Below are 10,954 nucleotides of genomic sequence, written 5' to 3' on the forward strand. Positions count from 1 at the left end.
CGCCGACCGACAAAACATCAGCTTTGCAGGTATCGGTTACGCTCTTGATCTGATTGAATCCAGGCCTGAGTGTTCTATATCACACACTGTAAACAAATAACACTAATAACTTGAATACAACTATTATTATTAAAACGTCATTGCCAGTTATCAACGTGATTTTGTATTATAATTTACTATACCCCCCCTTCCTCCTGGGGAGAGGGAAAAGCAACCAATGGGTTTGCAACAGAGGGAGAGGTACTATTTAAGAACTGGGCAGTTCAAGGTTCAGATATCAACACTACGCGCCAGAGATCGCACGGGAAATATTCTAACCGGTGGAAAATTGTCACGGTTTTATGTTACATTTCCCCAAAATACGAATTATTAGGCTGCAAAGAAATGAAAGGGTTGCAAGTGCATTGTCTTTACTTTCTTGTGTTAAATGCAGTATTTTATGTGGCGTCTTTGGAAGAGGGTGACTCCATTTCTACACTTGGTGAGTAGCCAATATTGAGGAAAAATATGTTTCAACCTTGTTTTGCAGTCCCGATAAAATATAATTTAATTTGTGCTGCTTAAGTGAAATATTATTTGAAGAATTTAATCTCTTATAATGTATTCATGTTATTGACAGCCTACAGATACTGTCACTTATCTAATAAGGCTACTATATACATTATCAGGAGGTGCTATTAATATACTACTAATGAGTTTGATGACTTAGAATAAATAGTTTATAGGACATGATGACAAGTATAAGGCTGAACACCCATTCATACACTGAGTAATGTTACCATAGGGATTGAAAAAACGTTGTTCTAGTGTTGATACATAAGAATATACAGAATTGATAGGCTACATAATCTCAAATATACAGTACCAGTCAAAGTTTGGACACACCTACTTACTCAAGGGTTTTTCTTAATTTTTTTATATTTTTTTTACATTGTAGACCTCAACTATGAAATAACACATGGAATCATGTGTTAAACAAATCAACATATTGTTTAGATTCTTCAAAGTAGCAACCCTTTGCATTGATGACAGCTTTGCACACTCTTGGCATTCTCTCAACCAGCTTCACCTGGAATGATTTTCCAACAGTCTTGAAGGAGTTCCCACATATGCTGAGCAGTTGTTGGCTGCTTTTCCTTCACTCTGTAGTCATACTCATCCCAAACCACCTCAATTGGGTTGAGGTTGGGTGATTGTGGAGGCCAGGTCATCTGATGCAGCATTCCGTCACTCTCCTTCTTGGTCAAATAGCCCTTACACAGCCTGGAGGTGTGTTGGGTCATTGTCCTTTTGAAAAACAAATGATAGTCCCACTAAGCACAAACTAGATGGGATGGTGTATCGCTGCAGAATGCTGTGGTAGCCATGCTGGTTAAGTGTGCCTTGAATTCTAAATAAATCACTGACAATGTCACCAGCAAAGCACCATCACACCTCCATGCTTCACTGTGGGAACCACACATCAGAGTTCATCTGTTTACCTACTCTGCGTCTCACGAAGAGATGGCGGTTGGAACCAAAAATCAAACATTTGGACTAATTAGACAAAATGACAGATTTCCACCGGTCTAATGTCCATTGCTCATGTTTCTTGGCTCAAGCAAGTATCTTCTTATTATTGGTGTCTGTTAGTAGTTTCTTTTTTTGCAGCAGCAGCAATTCGACCACGAAGGCCTGATTCACGTAGTCTCCTCTGAACAGTTAATAATGAGATGTGTCTGTTACTTGAACTCTGGAGCATTTATTTGGCCTGCAATTTCTGAGGCTGGTAACTCTAATGTGCTTATCCTCTGCAGCAGAGGTAACTCTGGGTCTTCCTTTCCTGTGGCGGTCCTCATGAGAGCCAGTTTCATCATAGCGCTTGATGGTTTTTGCCACTTGAGGAAACTTTGAAAGTTCTTAATTTTCTGCATTGACTGACCTTCATGTCTTAAAGTAATGATGGACTGTTGTTTCTCTTTGCTTATTTGCGCTGTTCTTGCTGTAATATGGACTTGGTCTTTTACCAAATAGAGCTATCTTGTCACAACACAACTGATTGGCTCAAACGCGTTAAGAGGGAAATAAATTCCACAACATGAACTTTTAACAAGGCACACCTGTTAATTGAAATGCATTCCAGGTGACTACCTCATGAAGCTGGTTGAGAGAATGCCAAGAGTGTGCAAAGCTGTCATCAAGGCAAAGTGTGGCTACTTTGAATAATCTCAAATATAAATGATAGTTAAAAAAAAAATGGGTTACTGCATCATTTCATATTATCATCATTGTCTTCCACTATTATTTTACAATGTAGAGAATAGTTTAAAAAAAATAAAGAACCTTGAATGAGTAGCTGTCCAAACGTTTGACTGGTACCAAACATTTTTTCCCCTTAAAAAATAAAATTATAGGTTGTCTTCGGCGACGCTGAAGTAGGACGTAGATATAGTCAGTTGATGCATATGAACACTTAGTATATTGTTTATTTTCATTATTAGAAATATAATGTATTTATTGTGTCTGGAATATGCAATCTCCACAATCAGTGCAGTAGCCTTGGCTGAGGAGTCAGCTGACCCACTGGGAACACAGCTACTTTGAAACCCTTTGGGAATTTTCAGAGCTAGAGGGACAAAGCTGTGGTTTCAATAGGGTCTGTCTGACCGACTGAACCCTAGTAGCCAGGGCCTGATTAATACAGGGGCTGAAACCCCTGGGCCCATGTCCCGGAAATGTATATGATTTGTTAATCTGGCCTTGCTAGTAGCCCCCCAGGCACTGAGGGGCCTGTGCAGTCAGAAGTTCCCACCAATGTGGTTAAAGTTTAGAAACAGCATAGATGGCTCTAAAGCTTCCATTCTCTTTACTGCAATGGTATCTTCAAACATTTAGTAATGACTTTTCCAAATTGTCTTAAGCAGATGTTTTGTGTTTACATTATTCTCAGATAATTTCATGGACAACTTCAAGGACTTGATCCGAAACAACGATGCCACCCCTCATGCCTACGCCAAATTCTCCCTCCGGAAGCCTTTGATGCCGGAAGATGACATCTGCTACATCATCCCCGGCAACCCGGAATCTCTCAAAGAATGCACATTCAACAGCACATCCAAAACCTTCCTGGTGATCCACGGCTGGACGGTAAGCCCCTCCAATCTGTAGCAGCATGTCTGTGACATTAAATCCTTAACTATTGCTCATGGACTTGGATTACCCCGTCAATAACACCATTCGTTCTTTCCATCTGCCTCAACAGGTGAGCGGCTTGTTTGAGAGCTGGGTGGCCAAGCTGGTTTCGGCGCTGTACAAAAGAGAGCAGGAAGCCAATGTGATCGTGGTGGACTGGCTGTACACAGCCCAGAACCACTATCCAGTAGCTGCCCAGAACACCAAGATGGTGGGACAAGAGATTGCTCGCTTCATTGACTGGCTGGAGGTTTGTACGATGACTCAACATCTAAGACACTGCACTGTTTCTCAGATAAATCGTGAATAACATATTCTAAACAAAAGGTATAAAGAGTTACTGTACATTGTTTCCATGGCAATGAACTTGACACTTTACTGCAATGTGTTTCCAAGGAGGCAACAAACATCCCTCTTGAAAACCTCCATCTCATTGGCTACAGTCTGGGTGCTCATGTTGCAGGATTTGCTGGGAGCCACACCTCCAATAAAGTGGGCAGAATAACTGGTAAATATGTCTTCTAGAGGAACATAGACAGGATGAATGCACTGTTGCTAATCATTGATTGGCTCTGGCCTGTACCAACTTTAATTAATTGGTCTTTGGCTTGTTCCACTCCTTACTGATTGCTCCCTTCTTTTTACAGGTCTTGACCCAGCTGGTCCAGACTTCGAGGGGGAGCACGCTCACCGCCGCCTGTCCCCAGATGATGCCCACTTTGTGGATGTTCTCCACACGTTCACGCGGGGCTCTCTGGGCTTAAGCATCGGCATCCAGCAGCCTGTAGGCCATGTGGACATCTACCCCAATGGAGGCAGCTTCCAGCCAGGCTGCAATCTGCAAAGCCCTCTGGAAACAATATCCAAACTTGGTCTCTTTGGTGAGAATCACATCTTGATATTTTAGTGTCATTCTATACAATTGGTCAAATATTCGACATATAACATTCACAATCACTTTCCACACAATCTGGTTACTGCGTTATCATTGGCTAAATCAGACATGTAATTGTCAGCTTGGAAGATGGTAAGGCTTGTGAACAAGGAACAATAGGGTGGCGAAGTCAGTACAACCTGACGTACATCATGACGTTAGCTGCACAGTTACTACAACTGGTCACTAATCTGTCTTTACGACTAACATTGTCGCCATCATCCTGACAAAGGCCTATTCATGCCTGTTAAACAGAGGACAGCAAACGTCACGACTAGTGAAAATCCCTTCAGAAGGTCACCAACAACATCACTCCTATTGTAGCTCCCCAAAATGAAGGTTGATATAACTCTATCTACAATGGTAATGTTAGGGAATGGCACTTTCTCAGGATTAGTGATATACTACTAGATGCATCTACTTGTTATCATTTGATTGCCTGTCCTCCAATTAAGAATCTCAACTCAGGTTTTTAATGTGGACCAGTGATGCAACTATCCCCTTTATGTTCCTAGCTATCAATGATGTTCCCAGGTGTTCCCACGAGCGCTCCATCCACCTGTTCATCGACTCCCTGGTCAACGAGCAGGAGGCCAGCATGGCGTACCGCTGCGGGAGCAACGATATGTTCGACCGCGGAATGTGCCTCCGCTGCCGCAAGAACCACTGTAACACCGTGGGCTACGATATCAGCAAGGTTCGCAAGACCCGTAGCGTCAAACTGTACACCAAGACCAGGGCCTCCATGCCGTTCAGAGTCTATCACTACCAGGTGAAGATCCACTTCTTCAGCAAGGTGAACAGGTCTGAGATGGAGCCTTCACTGACAGTCTCCCTGATTGGAACCAAAGGAGAGGTTGAAGACCTCAAACTGACACTGTGAGTAACTGGTCCAACAAGCGGTTAAACCATACAACAAAGCACATGCTAGTACATCAACATGATGAGACACCTGACACCATTTCTCACGTTTACGATAACATTAATCTTTATGGTCTATAGTTAAAGTTCTAGTGCTACTGTGGTCTGTGCTTAGACATGACACCTTCACTCAAAGGTCAATTATTTGTTCTTGTGAAGTGAGTTGACAATAATCAGTTGAGCCTCTATGCTCTTTCTCATTGGCAGAAAGGAGAAGATGACATCCAATAAGACCCATTCCTTCCTGCTGGTAGCAGAGAAAGACATTGGTGACCTCCTGATGGTGAAGTTCAAGTGGGAGAAGTCTACTAGCTGGTCTCCCTCGTTCATGCTCAACATGGTGTCTTCCTGGTGGTCAGGTGACTCTGCGGAGTCTGAAGTGGAGGTCCACAAAATACGCATCAGAGTCGGAGAGACGCAAAAAAAGTTAGTTTTAAGAGGCCTAATTTCTTTAAAATCATGAAATGGAGACAATTTTCCATACAAACATCAGAAATATAATAGTTTTGAAAGGGTGCAAAACTATTTTTTAGTTTTTTAATGTGCTATTCTTGTTTGTTTCTAGGATGGTATTCTGCATTAAAGATCCTCATGCTCTGAGCTTACAACAGGAAGTTACGTTTGTAAAATGCAAGGACGAATGGAGGACAACTTCAAAAAGGTATTTTCTTTTGATCTAATCAAAAAAAAATCCTGAATTATTGCCAGTCAGGGGTCCATTGATTAGACAAATATGAACCCTGTTTGTTTTACAGAGTGAACCTGGGGAAGCACTGAACGTACGGAGCAACAGACGACTGTCCTCCTTCTGCAGCTTTTAGAGAAATAATTTATACAGCTGTTATTTATTTTGTCTTTCAAACTATACAAAGACATTATCACATTGTGTCCAGAACTACAACTGTGTGTTATTTAAAAATGTATGTGAAGTATTTTTTTGTAAGTACTGCTTTTGTGGTGCATCAACTACGGTGTGGTGCTGAAAGATAGTAAATGCCATCATCTTTGCTGATTTTCTGGCAACCCCAAAGAGATGGCTCTTATACAAAGTCTTTGGTGCCTCTGATTGAGAGAGACCCATTGACCAGCTGAATAGAGGCCTCGAGGTACCTGCAGTTCAAACCCCATGTGTTTCCTTAATTTATGCTTAAAGCATTCACCATTGTCGTCCTCAATACTATGTGATTGTAGGATCGGACTAAGTGTGCCTTAAAATAACTTGTCTTAACCTACTGTATGTATTTTTTTGTTAATGGTGTACTTTTTAAATTTTTATTTGACTTCTAGTGAGTTGTTCCTTTTTTCTGGTCTTTGAGACTGTAATATTCATGAGGTCTGAAATGCACATTATTCTGAGAACATTGAATTTAGTCAAGCACTTGAGCAATAATGCAATGGCTGCTATTTTTATACAGTATATTAATTTGAAACCAGCAATAGTGAGTCCTTTGCAGTAAAATACGGTACATATCAGTGAGAACCATTATTTTTGTAGTTATTACAATGTTATACAATTATAGCTTTTTTAATCTTTTTTTCTTCAATGATTCATATGGAACTATTACCTCTAGCACGTGCTTATGTGACGTATTTTGACTAACATATCCATGGTTGCTGCTAAACTATGACACAAATAATACTCATTTAGCTGTGTATGCCATATAGTTGTGACCAGGTAACTAAAACTCAAAGAAGTCAATGAGTGGTTATTGTGAAGTGCGCTGACATCGGCAATAGAAACATGGTAGACTGTGCACAGTGGACTCTGCATCATAGTTCAAGTTACAGTTAAGAATTGGCTAGTAATAATATCTCATTGTCAGACTATTTTTTTAAACACCACTGAGTAGGCTATTTATAACTAATATTATACATTTAGAGACTGGTATTGTAATCATTGTGACTTGTATAATTTCTGCCTGTTCCATTGAGCCTGTCAAAGTGGTGGTGGTATAAAGCTTTTGCACTGAAACCCAGAGGAAAGGGTTACTAAACCAGTTACTCACTAAGTGCACCATGTGTAAATATCATGTTAGCATGTGATTCTATGGTAAAATATGACTAGATATATTTTTTTTCCGTCTTAACTTTTTAAATTATATCTGTATACTGTATATACCTGTAAATATGTGACCATATACATACTTTAATAAATTGGAACTGCTATTTTGAAGTTGGCATGTGTTTTAATGGAAACAAGGTTGTACAATTCTCCAGGATCATGATTAGATATACTATAAAATCTAAACCCATCCATGAAGAGACCAACTCAGCAATGTATTATCTACATTCCATTTTAGAACAGTGCCTTCAAAGTATTCACACCACTTAACTGTTTTTTAAAACCATTTTGTTGTGCTACAGCCTGAATTTAAATGGATTCCATTTAGATTTGTGTCACTGGCCTACACACAATACCCCATAATGTCAAATTGGAATTATGTTTTAAGAACATTGTCAAAATAAATTACAAATGAGAAGCCTTAATGTCTTGAGTCAAGAAGTATTCAACCCCTTTGTTGTGGCAAGCCTCAATAAGTTCAGGAGTAAAAATGTGCTTCACAAGTCACAATAAGTTGACTGGACACACTGTGCAATAATAGTGGTTAACATGATTTTTGAATGACCACATCTCTGTAAGGGCCCTCAGTTGCGCAGTGAATTTCAAACACAGATTCAACAAAAATTAGGGAGGTTTTCCAATGCCTTGCAAAGGACAGACATTAAATATCCATTTGAGCGTGGTGAAGTTATTAATTACACTTTGGATGGTGTATCAATACACCCAGCCACTACAAAGATACAGGTATCCTTCCTAACATGACGGCAATGGTGACTTTAAAACAGAGTTTTTAATGGCTGTGATAGGAGAAAAATGATGATGGATCAACAACATACTCCACAATACTAACCTAAATGACAGAGTGAATAGAAGGAAGACTGCACAGAATAAAAATATTCCAAAACATGTATCCTGTTTGCAATAAGGCACTAAGTAAAACTGCAAAAAAATGTGGTAAAGAAATTCACTTTTTGTCTTGAATCAGGGAGGCAACTTTGGCTTTAGAAGTGGGGGGATATATATAAAGTGGGGCAAAAAAGTATTTAGTCAGCCACCAATTGTGCAAGCAAAAATCCCAGAACCACACGGGGGGACCTAGTGAATGACCTGCAGAGAGCTGGGACCAAAGTAACAAAGCCTACCATCAGTAACACACTACGCCGCCAGGGACTCAAATCCTGCAGTGCCAGACGTGTCCCCCTGCTTAAGCCAGTACATGTGCAGGCCCGTCTGAAGTTTGCTAGAGAGCATTTGGATGATCCAGAAGAAGATTGGGAGGATGTCATATGGTCAGATGAAACCAAAATATAACTAGCAATGAAGGAGTGGCTTCGTAAGAAGCATTTCAAGGTCCTGGAGTGGTCTAGCCAGTCTCCAGATCTCAACCCCATGGAGGGAGTTGAAAGTCCGTGTTGCCCAGCAACAGCCCCAAAACATCACTGCTCTAGAGGAGATCTGCATGGAGGAATGAGCCAAAATACCAGCAACAGCGTGTGAAAACCTTCAAAATGAGAAAATCACATTGTAGGATTTTTAATTAATGGGCTGTTTTCGGTTTTCATTACGTTTATTGTTTTGTAGTGTTTAGTGTTTAGTCGTGTTTACGTTTTGTTTAAATAAATATGGATCGCAATCGACACGCTGCAGTTTGGTCCGACTCTCCTTCATCACCACTAGAAAACCGTAACAGAATCACCCACCACCAACGGACCAAGCGGCGTGTCAACAGGCAGGAGCAGCCGAAAAAGGAGATGCTCAACAAGGATTTCTGGTCATGGGAGGAAATCTTCGATGGGAGAGGACCCTGGGCTAAACCAGGGGAGTGTAGCTGCCCAAAGGAGCAGCAGGAACAGAGGCAACAGAGGCAGCAGCAGGAGCAGCAGTTGCAGTGGGAGAGGCTGCACTACCTGGAGAAATGGACATGGGAGGACGAACTGGACGGGAAAGGACCCTGGGATCAGCCTGGAGATTATTGTCGCCCCAAAGCCGAGCTGGAGGCAGCAAAAGCAGAGAGGCGGCATTATGAGGAGCTAGCACGGCAGAGCGGATGGAAGCCCGAGAGTCAGCCCCAAAAATGTATTGGGGGGGGGCTTACAGGGAGTATGGCTATGCCAGGTTGGAGACCTGCGCAAGCTCCCTGTGCTTACCGGGGGGCTGGAGAGACCGGGCAGGCACCGTGTTATGCTGTGGAGCGCACGGTGTCTCCAGTGCGGGTGCACAGCCCGGTTCGGTATATTCCAGCTCCGCGTATCGGCCGGGCTAGATTGAGCATCGAGCCAAATGCCATGAAGCCAGCTCTACGCATCTGGTCCCCAGTGCGTCTCCTTGGGCCGGCTTACATGGCACCAGCCTTGCGCTCGGTGTCTCCGGTTCGCCTGCATAGCCCAGTGCGGGCTATTCCACCTCGCCGCACTGGCAGGGCAACCAAGAGCATTCAACCAGGTAAGGTTGGGCAGGCTCGGTGCTCAAGAGCTCCAGTGTGCCTGCACGGCCCGGTCTATCCGTCACCACCTCCACGCACCAGTCCTCCGGTGGCAGCCCCCCGCACTAGGCTGTCTCTCCGGCCCATCCTTACGGGGGCTCCCTCTTCTCCAGCGCTGCCAGAGCCTTTCTCCTCTCCTGTGCTGCCGGAGTCTCCCGCCTGTCCAGCGCTGCCAGAGCCTTTCTCCTCTCCTGCGCTGCTGGATTCTCCCGCCTGTTTAGCGCAGTCAGAGCCTTCCTCCTCTCCTGTGCTGCCGGAGTCTCCCTCCTCTCCAGCGCTGTCAGAGCCTTTCTCCTCTACAGCACTGCTGGAGTCTCCCGCCTGTTCAGCGCAGCCAGAGCTGTCAGTCTGCATGGAGCAGCCAGAGCTGTCAGTCTACATGAAGCAGCCCAAGCTGTCAGTCTGCATGAAGCAGTCAGTCTGCATGGAGCAGCCAGAGCTGTCAGTCTACATGAAGCAGCCCGAGCTGCCAGTCTGCATGAAGCAGCCAGTCTACATGGAGCAGCCAGAGCTGTCAGTCTGCATGAAGCAGCCAGAGCTGTCAGTCTGCAAGGAGCTGTCAGTCTGCAAGGAGCTGTCAGTCTGCAAGGAGCTGTCAGTCTGCACGGAGCTGTCAGTCTGCACGGAGCTGTCAGTCTGCAAGGAGCTGCCAGTCAGCACGGAGCCGCCAGAGCTGTCAGTCTGTAAGAAGCCGCCAGAGCTGTCAGCCTATATGGAGCAGCTAGTGCCGCCAGTCTGCCCAGCGCCGCCAGTGCCCCCAGTCTGCCCAGCGTCGCCAGTCTGCCCAGCATCGCCAGTCTGCCCAGTACAGCCAGTCTGCCCAGCACCGCCAGTCTGCCCAGCACCGCCAGTCTGCCCAGCGTCGTCAGTCTGCCCAGCGTCGTCAGTCTGCCCAGCGCCACCAGTCTGCCCAGCATCGCCAGTCTGCCCAGCATCGCCAGTCTGCCTAGCGTCGCCAGTCTGCCCAGCGTCGCCAGTCTGCCCAGCGCCGCCAGTCTGCCCAGCACCACCAGTCTGCCCAGCGCCGCCAGTCTGCCCAGCGCCGCCAGATCTGCCAGTCAACCAGACTCTTCCAGATCTGCCAGTCAACCTGACTCTTCCAGATCTGCCAGTCAACCAGACTCTTACAGATCTGCCAGTCAACCAGACTCTTACAGATCTGCTAGTCAACCAGACTCTTACAGATCTGCCAGTCAACCAGACTCTTCCAGATCTGCCAGTCAACCAGACTCTTACAGATCTGCCAGTCAACCAGACTCTTCCAGATCTGCCAGTCAACCAGACTCTTCCAGATCTGCCAGTCAACCAGACTCTTCCAGATCTGCCAGTCAACCAGACTCTTCCAGATCTGCCAGTCAGCCAGGATCTTCCAGATCTGCCAGTC

The 10,954-nt window shown here is 44.4% G+C and overlaps 1 protein-coding gene across 1 annotated transcript; it reads left to right on the forward strand.

Annotated features, from left to right (window-relative positions):
* Positions 1 to 278: 278 nt before the first annotated feature.
* On the forward strand, positions 279 to 7,199 carry lpl2a (lipoprotein lipase 2 a). Its single transcript, XM_020498779.2, has 9 exons — positions 279 to 481; positions 2,930 to 3,126; positions 3,242 to 3,421; positions 3,568 to 3,679; positions 3,819 to 4,052; positions 4,621 to 4,984; positions 5,234 to 5,452; positions 5,592 to 5,687; positions 5,782 to 7,199. The coding sequence occupies exons 1-9, from the start codon at positions 385 to 387 to the stop codon at positions 5,801 to 5,803; spliced, it is 1,521 nt and encodes a 506-aa protein (XP_020354368.1). The 5' UTR covers positions 279 to 384; the 3' UTR covers positions 5,804 to 7,199.
* The last annotated feature ends 3,755 nt before the right edge of the window (positions 7,200 to 10,954 follow it).

Source organism: Oncorhynchus kisutch, linkage group LG13 (genome assembly GCF_002021735.2).
Source record: "Oncorhynchus kisutch isolate 150728-3 linkage group LG13, Okis_V2, whole genome shotgun sequence".
NCBI lineage: Eukaryota > Metazoa > Chordata > Actinopteri > Salmoniformes > Salmonidae > Oncorhynchus > Oncorhynchus kisutch.